This window comes from Salvelinus alpinus, chromosome 5 (assembly GCF_045679555.1).
Source record: "Salvelinus alpinus chromosome 5, SLU_Salpinus.1, whole genome shotgun sequence".
Lineage (NCBI taxonomy): Eukaryota > Metazoa > Chordata > Actinopteri > Salmoniformes > Salmonidae > Salvelinus > Salvelinus alpinus.
Window position 1 is genome coordinate 39770278 of NC_092090.1, and position 20615 is coordinate 39790892.

At 43.8% G+C, this 20615-nt stretch overlaps 1 protein-coding gene across 1 annotated transcript in view; it reads left to right on the plus strand.

Moving 5' to 3' along the window:
• Window positions 1-18710, plus strand: part of LOC139576175 (ribosome quality control complex subunit TCF25-like) — a 38246-nt gene extending 19536 nt beyond the window's left edge. The window contains exons 14-18 of the mRNA XM_071401930.1: window positions 5588-5746; window positions 7095-7185; window positions 7852-7931; window positions 13072-13147; window positions 17463-18710. Coding sequence (XP_071258031.1) covers window positions 5588-5746; window positions 7095-7185; window positions 7852-7931; window positions 13072-13147; window positions 17463-17630 — 574 coding nt within the window. The 3' untranslated portion in view covers window positions 17631-18710. The remainder of the gene's footprint in view (window positions 1-5587; window positions 5747-7094; window positions 7186-7851; window positions 7932-13071; window positions 13148-17462) is intronic.
• Window positions 18711-20615: the final 1905 nt, after the last annotated feature.

A 20615-nucleotide genomic window follows, 5' to 3' on the forward strand; every position in this document is an offset into this window, starting at 1 on the left:
CCACGCAGTTGTGGGTGAACAGGGAGTACAGGAGGGGACTGAGCACGTCCCCCTGAGGGGCTCCAGTGTTGAGGATCAGCGTGGCAGATGTGTTGCTACCTACTCTCACCACCTGGGGGCGGCCCATCAGGAAGTCCAGGATCCAGTTGCAGAGGGAGGTGTTTAGTCCCAGGATCCTTAGCTTAGTGATGAGCTTTGAGGGTACTATGGTGTTGAGTGCTGTAGTCAATGAGTAGCATTTTCACGTAGGTGTCCCTTTTGTCCAGGTGGGAAATGGCAGTGTGGAGTGCAATAGAGATTGCATCATCTGTGGATCTGTTTTGGCAGTATGCAAATTGTAGGTCTAGGGTTTCTGGGATAATGGTGTTGATGTGAGCCATTACCAGCCTTTCAAAGCACTTCATTGCTATGGACATGAGTCTGTAATCATTTAGGCAGGTTGCCTTAGTGTTCTTGGGCACAGGGACTATGGTGGTCTGCTTAAAACATGTTGGTATTACAGACTCAATCAGGGACAAGTTGAAAATGTCAGTGAAGACACCTGCCAGTTGGTCAGCACACATCCTGCTAATCCGTCTGGCCCCGCAGCCTTGTGAATGTTGACCTGTTTAAAGATCTTACTCACGTTGGCTACGGAAAGCGTGATCACACAGTCGCCCGGAACAGCTGATGCTCTCATGCATGCCTCAGTGTTGCTTCCCTCGAAGCGAGCATAGAAGTGATTTAGCTCGTCTGGTAGGCTAGTGTCACTGGGCAGTTCGCGGTTGTGCTTCCCTTTGTAGTCTGTAATAGTTTGCATGCCCTGCCACATCAAATCAAATGTATTTATATAGCCCTTCTTACATCAGCCTATATCTCAAAGTGCTGTACAGAAACCCAGCCTAAAACCCCAAACAGCAAGCAATACAGGTGTAGAAGCACGGTGGCTAGGAAAAACTCCCTAGAAAGGCCAAAACCTAGGAAGAAACCTAGAGAGGAACCAGGCTATGAGGGGTGGCCAGTCCTCTTCTGGCTGTGCCGGGTGGAGATTATAACCATGGCCAAGATGTTCAAATGTTCATAAATGACCAGCATGGTCAAATAATAATAATCACAGTAGTTGTCGAGGGTGCAGCAAGTCAGCACCTCAGGAGTAAATGTCAGTTGGCTTTTCATAGCCGATCATTAAGAGTATCTCTACCGCTCCTGCAGTCTCTAGAGAGTTGAAAACAGCAGGTCTGGGACAGGTAGTATGTCCGGTGAACAGGTCAGGGTTCCATAGCCGCAGGCAGAACAGTTGAAACTGGAGCAGCAGCACGGCCAGGTGGACTGGGGACAGCAAGGAGTCATCATGCCGGGTAGTCCTGAGGCATGGTCCTAGGGCTCAGGTCCTCCGAGAGAGAGAAAGAAAGAGAGAATAAGAGAGAGCATACTTAAATTCACACAGGACACCGGATAAGACAGGAGAAGTACTCCAGATATAACAAACTGACCCTAGCACCACGACACATAAACTACTGCAGCATAAATACTGGAGGCTGAGACAGGAGGGGTCAGGAGACACTGTGGCCCCATCCGATGATACCCCCGGACAGGGCCAAACAGGAAGGATATAACCCCACCCACTTTGCCGAAGCACAGCCCCCACACCACTAGAGGGATATCTTCAACCACCAACTTACCATCCTGAGACAAGGCCGAATATAGCCCACAAAGATCTCCGCCACGGCACAACCCAGACAGGAAGATCACGTCAGTGACTCAACCCACTCAAGTGACACACCCCTCCTAGGGACGGCATGAAAGAGCACCAGTAAGCCAGTGACTCAGCCCCTGTAATAGGGTTAGAGGCAGAGAATCCCAGTGGAGAGAGGGGAACCGGCCAGGCAGAGACAGCAAGGGCGGTTCGTTGCTCCAGAGCCTTTCCGTTCACCTTCACACTCCTGGGCCAGACTACACTCAATCATATGACCCACTGAAGAGATGAGTCTTCAGTAAAGACTTAAAAGTTGAGACCGAGTCTGCGTCTCTCACATGGGTAGGCAGACTATTCCATAAAAATGGAGCTCTATAGGAGAAAGCCCTGCCTCCAGCTGTTTGCTTAGAAATTCTAGGGACAATTAGGAGGCCTGCGTCTTGTGACCGTAGCGTACGTGTAGATATGTACGGCAGGACCAAATCGGAAAGATAGGTAGGAGCAAGCCCATGTAATGCTTTGTAGGTTAGCAGTAAAACCTTGAAATCAACCCTTGCCTTAACAGGAAGCCAGTGTAGGGAGGCTAGCACTGGAGTAATATGATCAGGGTCCAGAGAGAGAGATCAGGGCCCAGAGTAACGCCGAGGTCCTTCACAGTTTTATTTGAGACGACTGTATAACCATCAAGATTAATTGTCAGATTCAACAGAAGATCTCTTTGTTTCTTGGGACCTAGAACAAGCATCTCTGTTTTGTCCGAGTTTAAAAGTAGAACGTTTGCAGCCATCCACTTCCTTATGTCTGAAACACAGGCTTCTAGCGAGGGCAATTTTGGGGCTTCACCATGTTTCATTGAAATGTACAGCTGTGTGTCATCCGCATAGCAGTGAAAGTTAACATTATGTTTTCGAATGACATCCCCAAGAGGTAAAATATATAGTGAAAACAATATTGGTCCCAAAACGGAACCTTGAGGAACACCGAAATGTACAGTTGATTTGTCAGAGGACAAACCATTCACAGAGACAAACTGATATCTTTCCGACAGATAAGATCTAAACAAGGCCAGAACTTGTCCATGTAGACCAATTTGGGTTTCCAATCTCTCCAAAAGAATGTGGTGATCGATGGTATCAAAGGCAGCACTAAGGTCTAGGAGCACGAGGACAGATGCAGATCCTCGGTCTGATGCCATTAAAAGGTCATTTACCACCTTCACAAGTGCAGTCTCAGTGCTATGATGGGGTCTAAAACGAGACTGAAGCATTTCGTATACATTGTTTGTCTTCAGGAAGGCAGTGAGTTGCTGCGCAACAGCCTTTTCAATTTTTTTTGAGAGGAATGGAAGATTCGATATAGGCCGATAGTTTTTATATTTTCTGGGTCAAGGTTTGGCTTTTTCAAGAGAGGCTTTATTACTGCCACTTTTAGTGAGTTTGGTACACATCCGGTGGATAGAGAGCCGTTTATTATGTTCAACATAGGAGGGCCGAGCACAGGAAGCAGCTCTTTCAGTAGTTTAGTTGGAGTAGGGTCCAGTATGCAGCTTGAAGGTTTAGAGGCCATGATTATTTTCATCATTGTGTCAAGAGATATAGTACTAAAACACTTAAGTGTCTCTCTTGATCCTAGGTCCTGGCAGAGTTGTGCACACTCAAGACAGCTGAGCTTTGGAGGAATACGCAGATTTAAAGAGGAGTCCGTAATTTGCTTTCTAATGATCATGATCTTTTCCTCAAAGAACTTCATGAATTTATTACTGCTAAAGTGAAAGCCATCGTCACTTGGGGAATGCTGCTTTTTAGTTAGCTTTGCGACAGTATCAAAAAGAAATTTCAGATTGTTCTTATTTTCCTCAATTAAGTTGGAAAATAGGATGATCGAGCAGCAGTGAGGGCTCTTCGATACTGCACGGTACTGTCTTTCCAAGCTAGTCGGAAGACTTCCAGTTTGGTGTGGCGCCTTTTCCGTTCCAATTTTCTGGAAGCTTGCTTCAGAGCTCGGGTATTTTCTGTATACCAGGGAGCTAGTTTCTTATGACAAATGTTTTTCGTTTTTAGGGGTACAACTGTATCTAGGGTATTGCGCAAGGTTAAATTGAGTTCCTCAGTTAGGTGGTTAAATGATTTTTGTCCTCTGACGTCCTTGGGTAGGCAGAAGGAGTCTGGAAGGGCATCAAGGAATCTTTGTGTTGTCTGAGAATTAATTGCACGACTTTTGATGCTCCTTGGTTGGGGTCTGAGCAGATTATTTGTTGCGATTGCAAACGTAATAAAATGGTGGTCCGATAGTCCAGGATTATGAGGAAAAACATTAAGATCTACAACATTTATTCCATGGGACAAAACTAGGTCCAGAGTATGACTGTGACAGTGAGTAGGTCCAGAGACATGTTGGACAAAACCCACTGAGTCGATGATGGCTCCGAAAGCCTTTTGGAGTGGGTCTGTGGACTTTTTCATGTGAATATTAAAATCACCAAAAATTTGAATATTATCTGCTATGACTACAAGGTCCGATAGGAATTCAGGGAACTCAGTGAGGAATGCTGTATATGGCCCAGGAGGCCTGTAAACAGTAGCTATAAAAAGTGATTGAGTAGGCTGCATAGATTTCATGACTAGAAACTAGTGTCACCAGGAGGTGAGGCCTCATTTAACACAGTAAATTCATCAGGCTTAAGCTATGTTTCAGTCAGGCCAATCACATCAAGATTATGATCAGTGATTAGTTCATTGACTATAACTGCCTTTGAAGTGAGGGATCTAACATTAAGTAGCCCTATTTTGAGATGTGAGGTATCATGATCTCTTTCAATAATGGCAGGAATGGAGGAGGTCTTTATCCTAGTGAGATTGCTAAGGCGCCATGTTTAGTTTTGCCCAACCTAGGTCGAGGCACAGACACGGTCTCAATGGGGATAGCTGAGCTGACTACACTGACTGCTAGTGGCAGACTCCACTAAGCTGGCAGGCTGGCTAACAGCCTGCTGCCTGGCCTGCACCCTATTTCATTGTGGAGCGTCGGAGCCGGTGTAGTACGATTCAATCTTAGCCCTGTATTAGTGCTTTGCCTGTTTGATGGTTCGTCTGAGGGCATAGCAGGATTTCTTATAAGCTTCCGGGTTAGAGTCCTGCACCTTGAAAGAGGCAGCTCTACCCTTTAGCTCAGTGCGAATTTTGCCTGTAATCCATGGCTTCTGGTTGGGGTATGTACGTACAGTCACTGTGGGGACGACGTCCTCGATGCAATCGGAAGAATATCCTGCTAGCTGAATATCCATGTCATCATTCAGCCACGATTCCGTGAAACATAAGATGTTACAGTTTTTGATGTCCCGTTGGTAGGGTTTTCGTGATCGTACCTCGTCTAATTTATTGTCCAATGATTGTACGTTGACGAGGTATATTGACGGTAACGGCAGCTTTCACACTCGCCTTCTGCGGATCCTTACGAGGCACCCCGCCCTGTGTCCTCTGTACCTGCGTCTCTTTCTCTTGCGCATAACGGGTATGTATATACTGTTAGCAGTATATCCTGTGCGTCCTGCTTGTTGAAGAAAAATATTTGTCTAATCCGAGGTGAGTGATCGCTGTCCTGATATCCAGAAGCTCTTTTTTGCCGTAAGATACGGTGGCAGAAACATTATGTACAAAATAAGTTACAAATCATGTGGGAAAAAACACATAATAGCACAATTGGTTGGGCGCTCGTAAAACTGCTGTAATTTCTTCTGCCGCCATTTTACTCAGCCTAATGGAATCATGTCTCCCTGTCTGTCATGTCTTCCCTATATGCACCTCTTCTGTGTCAGTCAGCCTAATGGAATTGAATCATCATTTATTGTCATGAAATTGTATTCGAGTGGCAAATTTAATTATTCCTTTTTCCCATCTCTTTCCCTCTTTCTAGGCAGTCTCCTGCCCTGGCTGAACTGGTATCTCTGTACGTGGGGCGGACGCACACCCTGTGGAGGGAGGGAGGGGTCCTGCTGTGGCTGGAGGAGTGTGTGAGGGAGGTGTTACGACGAGTCGACACTAAAGACCCTCTGGTGGAGGACTGCCAAAACAAGTAAGAGCCCCTTGGACTCTAGACCACTGGCATTATTACCTTTCCAACCGCCCAAACTGTTCCTCTTTACCCCATTCACCTCTATCCTGAGTATTTCTGTTTAATAAGTAATATTCATTGATTCATTGGAGCAATGTTCAGTGTGGATTCCAAGCTTGCTGCCTTAAAACGAAATACAAAAATAGATTACATTAGATTGTTTTTCTATCATTGTTCTACTCCACATTTCCAATGTGAAAGAAAAATTATAGAACATTTTCCAAATTAATAAAATATAATTAAGATGTCTGGATTGCGTATGTCTTCACACCCCAGGGTTATTACTTGGTGGAAGCACATTTGGCAGCCATTACAGCTGTAAAACATTTGGAATAAGAATCTACCAACTTTGCACAAATGTTAGGGCAACATATATACATTTTTTTATTATTATTTTTTATTTCTCAAGCTCATTAAATTTGATTGGAAGTCATTGATGGACAGCAATATTCAAACCTTGTCTCTGATTTTCAAGCAGATTTAAATTAGGACTGAGACTGGGCCATTCAGGAACACTCAACACCTCTTGGCATTACAATTACGGCATTACAATTTGTTTAATTGTCCTGCTGAAATATAAAACTATACCAGGGTTATGTGTTCAGAAGACTGAGACAGGGTTTCCTCTAACTTTTTATCTGGGCTTTGCTCCTTTCATATTTATTTTGATCCTGACAAAGTTGGATCAAAGTTCCTGCAGGTGACAAGCATAACCATAACATGATGCTGCAAGCATATAACTTGAAAATACAGAGGATAAACTACATTGCATTCACTCCACATATCTGTCATGTATGGCAATGTGAAAAGAATGAAGCCGGTGTTAAACAGTCCACTTCATTCATTCTTTGCAACAAGGCCGTTAAGTAATACTGCATGACAACATGGCAAAGAAATGTGCTTTTTTGCCTAAATAAAAAATGACAGGCTTGAGTCCAATACAATACAACACAACACAGAGTGAAACCCACTGTATTTTCAAGTATTGTGGTGGCAGCATCATAGCCTATGTGTCTCTTTTTTATTTTATTTTATTATTATTATTATATAGTTTTTGTACTGTTACCACGTTTTTGTGATCCCGGCCGGCCAAACCCTCCCCTAACCTGGACGACGCTGGCCCAATTGTGCGCCGTCTCATGGGTCTCCCGGTTACGGCTGGCTGTGACACAGCCTGGAATCTAACCCGGGGCTGTAGTGACGCCTCAAGCACTGCAATGCAGTGCCTTAGACCGCTGCACCACTCGGGAGGCCCCGGCCTATGTGTCTCTGACTTTGGTTTCCCCTCCTGTCTCCTCCACCCCCCTAGGAGGAAGCAGAGGTACCAGAGTGCCCCCCTAAACATCCATCGCCACGTCATCCTGTCTGAAATCAAAGAGGCCACCTCCACTCTACCGCTGGTGAGAGCCTCAGGCAACAGCCACTCTACTATACCCTGGCCACCAGTTCTGTTTCTGATTTAGCCCAGTCATTCATTGTCATGTTGTTTGTTAAATCAGAAACGGATTTGGCAACCAGCTTTACTCTATTATTATGTCTGTGTCTCAAAAAGCACCCTTTCCCCTTATATTGCATGACTTTTGACCAGCCATAACCCTGGTCAATAGTAGCACACAGTATATAGGGGAATAGAGTGACTTATCTAATCATAGTATAATTTCCTTACTGCTTTATCACATGATCATGAATGGTTGTATTCATTCATTCTGTACAATGTATATCCTGTATGTTTATAACATGAAATGTCCCACAGAGTAAATGTGGTTTGCATGAGAGTAGCGTACACATACACAACCGCTACAGTACAGAGCATGCCAAATTATGCTAAGAATGTAGTCCTCTAGTTGAAAGAGGGAATTAACCACTGGCATACGGCTTCCTTATTGGTTGCATGAAGAACGCAATCAAATATAATGATTGGACATCCTCATCGAGAGGTCCTCATAACACAAACAAGATCAACGTTGATGTTTTGGATGCCTGACAATTACATCAGTAACAGTGTTAGTGAGGATAGGCCTTCAATATGTTTACTGTAATGGTGAATTGTGTGTGTTCTCTCCCAGGAGGTGACCACTCAGTCGGTGATGGGGTTCGATCCTCTCCCCCCGCTGGACTCAGTGGCCTCATACACCCGGCCTGAGAGGTAACCCTCCAAACATGTCCTAACTTGTGTCATTATACATATCTTGTGCAAGGCAAGGTATGTACCAGTGCAGGTTTTTATATAGTACACACAATACAGTTGAAGTCGGAAGTTTACATACACTTAGATTGGAGTCATTAAAACTAGTTTTTCAACCACTCCACAAATTTCTTGTTAACAAACTATAGTTTTGGAAAGTCGGTTAGGACATCTACTTTGTGCATGACAAGTAATTTTTCCAACAATTGTTTACAGACAGATTATTTCCTTATAGTTCACTGTATCACAATTCCAGTGGGTCAGAAGTTTACATACACTAAGCTGACTGTGCCTTTAAACAACTTGGGAAATTCCAGAAAATGATGTCATGGCTTTAGAAGCTTCTGATAGGCTAATTGACATAATATGAGTCAATTGGAGGTGTACCTGTGGATGTATTTCAAGGCCTACCTTCAAACTCAGTGCCTCTTTGCTTGACATCATGGGAAAATCAAAAGAAATCAGCCAAGACCAGCAAAGGTCTCCTAGAGATGAACGTACTTTGGTGCGAAAAGTGCAAATCAAACCCAGAACAACAGCAAAGGACCTTGTGAAGATGCTGGAGGAAACAGTTACAAAAGTATCTATATCCACAGTAAAACGAGTCTTATATCGACATAACCTGAAAGGCTGCTCAGCAAGAAAGAATCCACTGCTCCAAAACCGCCATAAAGAATCGAGACTACGGTTTGCAACTGCACATGGGGTCAAGATCGTACTTATTGGAGAAATGTCCTCTGGTCTGATGAAACAAAAAATAGAACTGTTTGGCCATAATAACCATCGTTATGTTTTGAGGGGAAAGGGGGATGCTTGCAAGCTGAAGAACACCATCCTAACCGTGAAGCACGGGGGTGGCAGCATCATGTTGTGGGGGTGCTTTGCTGCAGGAGGGACTGGTGCACTTCACAAAATAGATGTCATCATGAGGCAGGAAAATTATGTGGATATATTGAAGCAACATCTCAAGACATCAATCAGGAAGTTAATGCTTGGTCACAAATGGGTCTTCCAAATGGACAATGACCCCAAGAATACTTCCAAAGTTGTGGCAAAACGGCTTAAGGACAACAAAGTCAAGGTATTGGAGTGGCCATCACAAAGCCCTGACCTCAATTCTATAGAAAATCTGTGGGCAGAAATTAAAAAGCGTGTGCGAGCAAGGAGGCCTACAAACCTGACTCAGTTACACCAGCTCTGTCAGGAGGAATGGGCCAAAATTCACCCAACTTATTGTGGGAAGCTTGTGGAAGGCTACCTGAAACGTTTGACCCAAGTTAAACCATTTAAAGACAATGCTGCCAAATACTAATTGAGTGTATGTAAACTTCTGACCCACTGGGAATGTGATGAAAGAAATAAAAGCTGAAATAAATCATTCTCTCTACTATTATTCTGACATTTCACATTTTTAACTAATTAATTTTTTATTTTTTTATTTAAAAAAATAAAGTGGTGATCCTAACTGACCTAAAACAGGGAATTTTTACTAGGATTAAATGTCAGGAATTGTGAAAAACTGAGTTTAAATGTATTTGGCTAAGGTGTATGTAAACTTCCGACTTCAACTATATATACAAACAGTACATTCGGAAAGTATTCAGACACCTTTACTTTTTCCACATTTTGTTACGCTAGTCTTATTCTAAAATTGATTAAATCTATTTTTCCCTCATCAATCTACACACAATACCTCATGACAAAGCAAAAACTGTTTTTTGACATTTTTGCAAATGTATTCAAAATATTAAACTAAAATAATCCATTTACATAGGTATTCAGAACCTTTACTCAGTACTTTGTTGAAGCACCTTTGGCAGCGATTACAGCCTTGAGTCTTCTTGGGTATGACGATACAAGCTTGGCACACCTGTATTTGGGGAGTTTCTCCCATTCTTCTCTGCTCCTCTCAAGCTCTGTCAGGTTGGATGGGGAGCGTTGCTCCAAAGCTATTTTCAGGTTTCTCCAGAGATGTTCGATCGGGTTCAAGTCCAGGCTCTGGCTGGACCACTCAAGGACATTCATAAACTTGCCCCGAAGCCACTCCAGTGTTGTCTTGTCATTGTCCTGTTGGAAGGTGAATCTTCGCCCCCAGTCTGAGGTCCTGAGCGCTCTGGAGCAGGTTTTCATTGAGGAGCTCTCTGTACTTTGCTCCGTTCATCTTTCCCTCGATCCTGACTAGTCTCCCAGTCCCTGCCGCTGAAAAACATCCCCACAGCATGATGCTGCCACCACCATGCTTCGCCGTAGGGATGGTGCCAGGTTTCCTCCAGACATGACACTTGGCATTCAGGCCAGAGAGTTCAATCTTGGTTTCATCAGATCAGAGAATCTAGTTTCTCATGGTCTGAGAGTCTTTAGCTGCCTTTTGGCAAACTCCAAGCGGGCTGTCATGTGCCTTTACTGAGGAGTGGCTTCTGTCTGGCCACTACCATAAAGGCCTGATTGGTGGAGTGCTGCAGAGATGGTTGTCCTTCTGGAAGGTTATTCTGTCTCCACAGAGGAATTCTGGAGCTCTGTCAGAGTGACCATCGGGTTCTTGGTCACCTCCCTAACCAAGGCCCTTCTCCTCCGATTGCTCAGTTTGGCCGGTCGGCTAGCTCTAGGAAGAGTCTTGGTGGTTCCAAACTTCTTCCATTTAAGAATGATGCAGGCCACTGTTCTTGGGGACCTTCAATGCTGCAGAAATGTTGTGGTACCTTTCCCCAGATCTGTGCCTCGACACAATCCTGTCAGGGTTGTCCTCTCTAGGTTGCTCCTGAAACTGGATGTTGGCCAGCATGTCCCTGATGGCCACCATCAGACGATTTACTTCCTGGTTCAGCTCCCGACCCGCCTGAGCTACTTCCAGGTCGTCCTGCGGCATCGGCTCACCCTGCAGAGACAGTGACTAGAGAGTGAGCAGTAATTATAATCATCACTGAACATGACAATACGGAAGTGTGTGTGTGTATACAGTACCTTCGGAAAGTATTCAGATCCCTAGACTTTTTCCGCATTTTGTTACGTTACAGCCTTATTCTAAAATGGAATAAATAGTTTTCCCCCTCATCAATCTACACACAATACCTCATAATGACAAAGCAATTTTTTTAATTTTTTTGTGTGTAAAAAAAAAAGAATGAGAATGATGGAGGCCCATGTGTTCTTGGGGACCTTCAATGCTGCAGAAAATGTTTTGTACTCTTCCCCAGATCTGTGCCTCGACACAATCCTGTCTCGGAGCTCTACGGACAATTCCTTTGACATTACGGCTTGGTTTTGCACTGACGTACACTGTCAACTGTGGGATGTTACATAGACTGGTGTGTGCCTTTCCAAATCATGTCCAATCAATTGAATTTACCACAGGTGGACTCCAATCAAGTTGTTGAAACATCTCAAGGATGATCAATGGAAACAGGATGCACCTGATCTCAATTTCGAGTCTCATAGCAAAGAGTCTGAATACTTGTGTAAAGAAGGTTTACATGTTTATGTCTAAACCTGTTTTTGGTTTGTCATTATGGGGTATAGTATGTCAATTGATGAGGAAAACAATGAATTTAATCAATTTGTGGAAAAAGTCAAGGGGTCTGAATACTTTCCGAATGCACTTTAGCTAGTTATAGAATGAGGCTCCTTCAGATCGCTAGGTTCTTCTCTATGTCTACTTGGATCAGCAATCCTGTTGGTGCCTCTGGACTGAAAACCAAGAGTCAGGACAGTATCTGCTTGTGTTTTCCTAAGCAGAACCAATAAAGCTGGGTTTGTTTCAGTCTACCTAAGACTGACTGGCCCACTGGCCACTGACTCCATTGAGGATCTCTAATGAAGGTATATTAGGGGATGGTGGTGATCCATTTATAATGTTCAGGAGTGTGGACATTGGAAGGCACACGGTTATGTAGACCGGGGGAGGTGAGTTAACCCTCTCTCTGTCTTTGCCAATGGTGGCAAACGCCATTGATGTAAGTTTGGCATAAAGAGTAGCCTTGATTTCACATGGCTTGCATCTCTCCTCTCGATGGTCTATCCCTGACACACCCTTCCTTCTCTGCCTCCCTTCTTTCTCTCCCTCCCACCTATCCCTCTCTTCAATCTCTCTCTCTTCTCCCCTCTCGTTGTTATCAGTTTCTCTGAAATAGCATGTGGTTACAGGAGTGTTGTTGGCTCCTGAGTGAGGCATCTTTCCTCCCGTCTTGTGGTAGCTATTAACCCGCAGGGTCAGTGGTGGATGGTAGGGAGGCATCAAACCATCAGAGAGGTGAATACGGTGATAACTAAAAACATGACAAATTGACCCCTAGTCAAGAGAAAGTGTAGTATTTGTTTTAAGTTGGGAAGACCTAAAGTTCTGAGGTCTGTTGTGTGGAGCACACTGTACATACTGTACCCTGTCCTGATGATCTCTGGTGAGAACTACTTAGAATGACAGCACACCCATGTCTGAGGACAGCCCTACTATTTCTTCCTGATGGTTGCTTTTTCCATACAAGCTTTACAAACATGGTCACGGAGAAGTGTTTTGATTGATAAAGAACTGGGGGTGTGTAAGTGGTTGAAGTAATGATTTTCATTAATGGGTGGGGGGTTAATGGTTACAATTTAGCACTGATCTGTAACCGCAACATAAAAGCAGAGCATTCTTTGGGTTCAGAAAAACTATTGGACCTACTTATAATGATCTACAGTGATGTCCAGAAGTACTTGGAAAGTGACACATTTTTGGAATGGTTAATAATACATTATAATTTATTTCTGTTGGGCACACATAATTTGAAACATAACCAAAACTAACTGCAAATGCATCCAACAATTTTGTAGTATTACAAGCTTGTTGAAGTCGTTGCATGTTATGAATATGGGGCCAAATATTACATTTTTGACTACTTTAATACACATATAAGTACATTTGTCCAATACTTTTGGTTCTCTGACTATGTACACATTCCAAAGTGCAGGAGTACAGAGCAAAAACAACAAAACATGGACCTCACTGTATATGATGGTTGATATAATTTATGGTCATGGGAGAATCCTTATCAGCAGAAGAGTGTGAGAAATGTATTGCATGCTTGTGTTATCTTGTTAGCTTTCTCACTTGTCTTTGTGTTTGCAGGCAGAGTTTGGGAGCCTCCAATGAGAGCACCCTGTCACTGTTCTTCCGCTCTCTGCTGCCAAACTTCAACCTGCAGGTAAGTGAGTGAGCTAGGCCGAGGGTGAGCTACAGTAGACCAGGGGTATGCAACCATGGTCCTCAGGAGCTGTAGTGTCAGGCAGATGGCTTGGGTTCTTTCATTCAAGTCCGTGCCTGATTATTTAGATCTGGAAAACTCTGATTCCAATCAGTGACATTAATGGATATGGATTTGACAAAGAAGTAGCAGAGGAAGAAGAGGACATCAGCAGACACTGTGGTCCCTGAGGTCAGAGCTGCATGCCCCCAAGCGTGGCAAATCTAAGAAAAGGTCCCCTGCTTCATAGAACATCATGACTGCTTGTTCTTTGACCCCAATATCCCATCTTCCGTTAATGACCTCATAAACCCACTAATGTGTGCCTGTGTGTGTGTGTGTCTGTGTTTTTTAACATAGGGCAGGGACCTTGAATAAGATGGGATGGGAAACACAGCCTTATAATGATAATATAGCTAGCATCTCCACCGTGCCTTTCCCAATGGGAGACCAATAGGGAACATCAGCTGTTGAGGCGTATGACCTCCCACACACGGAAGAGTGTAAAAAGAGATTAGAAAGATCACAGGATCCTTCAATTGGCACGTTGCTGCAGCAGACAATGAAAACATTCATAAAGTGTCCCGAGAGTCAGAGAACCTGGTCTGTCTCTTCCTCAGAGCTCCCAGATTCCTCACGTACACTAGCCCAGTTTGTTGCAAGGCCACGGTCAGCGGGATGAGACATCATCATAATCATCTCTAAACTTTTTGGTTTACATTTGTGGGAGTGCTGAGCTAATGGAGACATCCTGGGCTACTGTTGGGCTGAGCTAATGGAGACATCCTGGGCTACTGTTGGGCTGAGCTAATGGAGACATCCTGGGCTACTGTTGGGCTGAGCTAATGGAGACATCCTGGGCTACTGTTGGGCTGAGCTAATGGAGACATCCTGGGCTACTGTTGGGCTGAGCTAATGGAGACATCCTGGGCTACTGTTGGGCTGAGCTAATGGAGACATCCTGGGCTACTGTTGGGCTGAGCTAATGGAGACATCCTGGGCTACTGTTGGGCTGAGCTAATGGAGACATCCTGGGCTACTGTTGGGATGAGCTAATGGAGACATCCTGGGCTACTGTTGGGCTGAGCTAATGGAGACATCCTGGGCTACTGTTGGGCTGAGCTAATGGAGACATCCTGGGCTACTGTTGGGCTGAGCTAATGGAGACATCCTGGGCTACTGTTGGGATGAGCTAATGGAGACATCCTGGGCTACTGTTGGGCTGAGCTAATGGAGACATCCTGGGCTACTGTTGGATCATAGGGTTCTGACAGGATGGAAGGGAACATTGATTAGCTGGAGTTTGGGTAGCTATTCCCTAACCCTCTGGAGGTTTCTGAATGGATTAACCATACGACTCATTTCATGCCTATTTGTGCTGTGGCCAAGCCTGAGAAAGTGCTTCTGAGTAGCTTCCTACTCCACTAGATCTACTGCAGCTTAACCACATTAAGTCTACAGTAGCGCAACTTTGCCACAGAAAAACGGGTTCCTCTGTTGGAACTAACCAATATGGCCCATGAAGAACATGCTCTTGTCTTGAAATAGTGTTTGCTGGCGCGTTTTGGACAGGTCCGAGCAATGTTGACCCGTTGATGATGTTATGTAGTGTCTGACTCTGACCTCTATCTGATTTCCGCTAATACAATCTGATCACGATCTACAACCAACACTTTGTGACGAGACATCGGAGGCCGAACAAAGTTTGGCTTTATCATTTGATACAGCACAGATCGTGGAGACAGGATGACGAGGCAAACTTGGCTTTTGGTACAAGAACTCTTGATATACTCCGTGTTTTGTATGGTCTAACTTGATTTGAAACAGTTTACTGCTATGGATTGGCTAACATCGCCTCTCTTTGATGCACTGTTTTTAATGGTGCGTTACTTGAGTCCTGTTGAAGCAGAACAGACAACTGTTGTATTTCAAGAGAGAGTCTTGATTCCTCTCTGACTCAGTGTTGTCCATGGCAACCAACGAGGAGGGCATGTACTGTCCGCCCCATTTCCCCATGCTTCTCAGGCAGAGTGGAGAGGAGGTAAAGAGTGGGCAGTGTGACACAGGGTGAAACACAAGAGACAGACGGTGACAAACACCCCTGGAGAGGAGAGGATAAGCACTCAGCAGCCTGGCACCAGCAACCAGAGGATAGCCTATATTTACACACCACATTGTCTCTCGTCACGTTGACCTACTTCAGAACATTCATTTGTCTATATAAAAAAGATCCACATGATCAACACATCAATGGACAGTATACATGTGTGGGAGTGATTTTTACATTTGATGAGGTGTCTCACACTGACTGGCAGTGTGTTGCCATGTAACCTTGTGCAGTGGGATGCAACGTGATATGAAGGAAGCAAACATCGTGTCCCATTTTACTCACTCCAATGCCCATGCTAGTTCGGAGTGTAGCTATCCATGCTAGTGATCAGAGGACATGTGGCTAATTGTAAAGATAATCACTAATGTGGACCACCAACCTGGTAGCTCCAGTGTCCTCAGGTCCTCCTGTGCCACAACTGGCCATGCAAGTTCCAAAAACACCCACTGACCAACAGAAGCATACATGCCCAGCGTTTTAACCAATGCCCAGCGTTTTTATGCAGCGAGTTTTAAACCATCTTGAGACTTATCTGATTAGGAAGAGGAAGAGATGCAATTAGGATAAGAATGAGACAGTTTAGGAGGAAGAGAGTCTGCTTGCAGTTGTTTTATTGCACTAGAATAGCTACAGTGTTATCCAACAGGTCTGAAATCACAATTTAGGTGTGGAAAATGAAGTCAGCCCATGATCACAGAGTGTTGGAAAGGAAATGCATCTAATAAATGGATGTTCTGTGTGAAAGTCCCGAAACACTTAGACACAAAACACTGACATACTGTATGTCACCTAGGCTCGTACAAAGGTCCTGTTTGTCTCTTAAAAATAATTTGTTTACGCGTGATACCTTATTGCAACGTTTGAAACATTTTGAACCTGAGAGAGACAGGAGAGAATAATGTGGTGTTCTTTAGAAATGGCATTGTGCTTTTCCTGGTGAATTTAAGCAACACATACACATAGTGTATTTGGGAAGTATTCAGACCCCTTGACCTTTTCCACATTTTGTTACATTACAGCCTTATTCTAAAATTGATTAAATACATTTTCTACACACGATATCCCATAATAAAAAAAGATTGTTGTTCCAAATTTATAAAAAAATAAGAACAAATACCTTATTTACATAAGTATTCAGACCCTTTGTTATGAGAATTGAAATTGAGCTCAGGTGCATCGTGTTTCCATTGATCATCCTTTTTTTTTTACCCCTTTTTCTCCCCAAATTCGTGGTATCCAATTGGTAGTTACAGTCTTGTCTCATCGCTGCAACTCCCGTACGGACTCTGGAGAGGCGAAGGTCGAGAGCCGTGCGTCCTCCGAAACACAACCCAACCAAGCCACACTGCTTCTTGACACAATGCCCACTTAACACTGAACCCAGCCGCACCAATGTGTCGGAGGAAACAACATACACCTGGCGACCTGGTCAGTGTGCACTGCGCCCGGCCCGCCACAGGAGTTGCTAGTGCGCTAATAGACAAGGATATCCCTGCCCAGCCAAACCCTCCCCTAACCCGGGCGATGCTGGGCCAATTGTGCGCTGCCCCATGGGTCTCCCGGTCGCGGGCGGCTGCAACAGAGCCTGGACTCGAACTCAGAATCTCTAGTGGCCTTAGACCACTGCGCCACTCGGGAGGCCCCTCCATTGATCATCCTTGAGATGTTTCAACAACTTGATTGGAGTCCACCTGTGGGAAATTCAATTGATTGGACATGATTTGGAAAGGCACACACCTGTCTATATAAGGTTCCACAGTTGACAGTGCATGTCAGTGCAAAAACCAAGCTATGAGGTCAAAGGAATTGTCCGTAGAGCTCCGAGACAGGATTGTGTCGAGGCACAGATCTGGGGAAGGGTACAAAACATTTTATGCTGCATTGAAGGTCCCCAAGAACACATGGGCCTCCATCATTCTCATTATTTTTTTACACAAAAAATATATAACTTTTTTTGCTTTGTCATTTTGAGGTATTGTGTGTAGATTGATGAGTGGGAAAACAATTTATTCCATTTTAGAATAAGGCTGTAACGTAACAAAATGCGGAAAAAGTCTAGGGATCTGAATACTTTCCGAAGGTACTGTATACACACACACACTTCCGTATTGTCATGTTCAGTGATGATTATAATTACTGCTCACTCTCTAGTCACTGTCTCTGCAGGGTGAGCCGATGCCGCAGGACGACCTGGAAGTAGCTCAGGCGGGTCGGGAGCTGAACCAGGAAGTAAATCGTCTGATGCTGGCCATGAGGGACATGCTGGCCAACATCCAGTTTCAGGAGCCACCTAGAGAGGACAACCCTGACAGAGACGAGGGGGAGTGGGACTGAGATGAGGAGGACACAGAGAGAGGTGGAGTGAGACTTGAGGGAGGGGTACATAGAGATGGGAATGCATAGAAGAAAATTAAAGGTTGATTAAGATGAATGGAGATGGAGTACAGCAGGGTGGTAGGAGGATGAAGAGTGAGTGAGGGAATAGATTCAGTGAGGGTAGCAATAACAGATGTACTGTAACCTTAAAGAAAGAAATGGCAGGTCATCTATATGACCCAAACATCAAACCAACTCTCCCTTTCTGATAGGCACAGTAGTATCACCTCTTCCTCCTGTCATAGTCAGTCAGTCCATCAGCCCTCTCTCCTTCCTCATGTTGTCCCATTCTCTTTCCTCAGAACAGTTGTTCTTACTGATCTAGAAGATCAGGAGGCTGCGTTCATCAAGACAAAAACTCTTTCAGTTGTTCTTTAAATCTTTTTTAAAGGAACATTGCTTATCAAAAACATGAATATTGTGTTTCATTAGAAGGATAATGATGCCCTACTGCTACAGTATATCTGAAGTGGAATCGTTTATGATTGAATAAATCCCTATGGTGTTGTCTTAGCAACTCAACGTCGTACACGCATTGACAGTCTACTGCCATATGGGTTGATGAGAGTCAGGTTAAAGGTTAATGAGTGTCTGATAAAAGTCCGAATTATACAGTAATACACCTTATGAGTGGAACAAATGGACTTAACTTCTTATTCCATTTTTAATATTAGCCACAACTTTCATTTTTAACTTCGACTCCCAATTAACCCTGTTCATTATTGCTAAGACAACAGCATTTTAAATTCTATCTGATTTTGAGGATTAAATTTAAACTGATCAGGATATTTTTCTGTTGTGATTCTCTTTGAACAGGTATTTTTGACCTTACCTGAAATCAATTCTAGGCTGTTTCTTAACTAGGGCCCGAAGTTGGTCCCAATGAGGTCACGTTGGCAGGAAAAACTCCTGGCCCAAGTCATCTGTTAATATCAGGAAGGGATTGCATCCAACCCACTACTGTAAATACTCTGCTTAGAAATCATTTATCACACAAGCTAATGTAAAGACAATAAACTTGCTGTGCATATGGTTCAATATTGACTTGAGTAAAAATATATTCTATTTCATAATTAATCTCTTTCCAGGCCAATAGGAGGTTCATTCTGTGTCTTAGCCTCCCAAGCCGCCTGATCATGAGTGTTCGCTGCACGGTTAGTGGTAATCAGTCTAGAAATAACAAGGCTATCTGTGTCTACCATCCCAAAATATCTGTCCTTACACTTCTCTTGAAGTCTTTGATGCTGAGAAGATTGACTGCATATCAGATAACACCTACCAGTTAGTCAGTTGTTGCTAATGCATCTGCCATTACTCAATCTGAGGACACTGCCTCTCAGGTTCCCGTTACAATAGAGCAGTGTTACCCAAACTTGGTCCTTGGCACCCCAAGGGATGCACGTGGTTTTTGCCCTAACACTACACAGCTGATTCAAATGATCGAAGCTTGATGATTAGTTGATGATTTGAATCAGCTGTGTGGTGCTAGGGGAAAAAACTAAACGGACACTCCTTGGGGTCTCGAGGACCGAGTTTGGGAAGCCCTGCAATAGAGAGTCTTACATATGTTCTATTGGTGCTTGTTCCAATATCAGTTTACTAGGGAAATGACTGAGTCTATCCCTCTCCCTAGTGTCCTTTTATGACCCTGCAATGACCAGAATATTTATTAGTCATATATTGCCACCCTGCATTCATGAGCACTCTCTCTCTGTCTGGTGTCGTGGGTGTCAAAAGTTGTTTTGACAACATTGCTTTGATCTTCTTGTTGGTGACCTTAGCTAACCTGTTTCTAACGGAGTATCTGTCCACCGAAGCTTTATGATATTCAGAATTAACTTCATTCGTTGAAACGTGGTGTGTTGTATTCAGTAATTTCTCATGAATTCAAGATGCCATGTGTCCTCTTTAGCTGGCTACGCTCCCCATTTTGGGGAGAATATTCTATATTATTTTCAACCAAACGTTCTGTCTCCCAGTTGTCGAAAAAGTACTCAATTGTCATACATGAGTAAAAGTGAAAGTCACAGAGTAGAATACTACTTGAGTAAAAGTCAAAGTATTTTGTTTTAAATAAACTTAAGTATCAAAAGTAAATGAAATTGCTAAAATGCACTCAAGTATCAAAAGTAAAAGTATAAATCAATTCAAGTTCCTTATATTAAGCAAACCAGATGGCACAATTGGCAAAAAAAAATGTTTTATTGACAGACAGCCAGGGGCACACTGACAATTTACAAACAAAGCATTTGTGTTTAGTGAGTCCGCCAAGTCAGGCAGTAGGGATGATCAGGGATGTTCTCTTGATAAGTGTGTGAATTGGACCATTTTCCTGTCAAAATGTAACGAGTACTTTTGGGTGTCAGGGAAAATGTATGGAGTAAAAAGTACATTATTTTCTTTAGGAATGTAGTAAAGTAAAAGTGGGATGGTCTCTTACTTTTGCCAGATAGTCTTTCAAGGACAATAACTTGGACTCTTTTTGTCACGGTTCTCTAAAGTAGAACCCAGAAGCAGACCAGGACAAGGAGAGTAAGACGAAGGTGAGTATTTATTTACAAGTTTAAATGTAGTGATAGAAAAATCCAAGTAGCGGAGCGGGCAGCGGAGGTGAGCTGATGGAATTGAGTAAGCAGATCCAAGGAAGTAACTGAAGTCACCGACGACCAGGTAGGGATGGGATGAGTGTTCCGGGTGAATGACTGTAGACAGAAAAAACGAAGGTAAGTTCAAGGCAAGCAAGACGTACAAAACAAACTCTATCAAACTGGAGGCTGATACGCTGGCACAACATACTGTTCATGGCTAACGATCCGGCAGGGAATGGATGTCAGGTCAGCGTTTATGAAGTGGAGGGGTGATGATCAGGACCAGGTGTGCAGATAGCTGATGGGATACAGGTGCGGGTACTCAGAGATCCTCCAACTAGCTACGTCGCCCGGC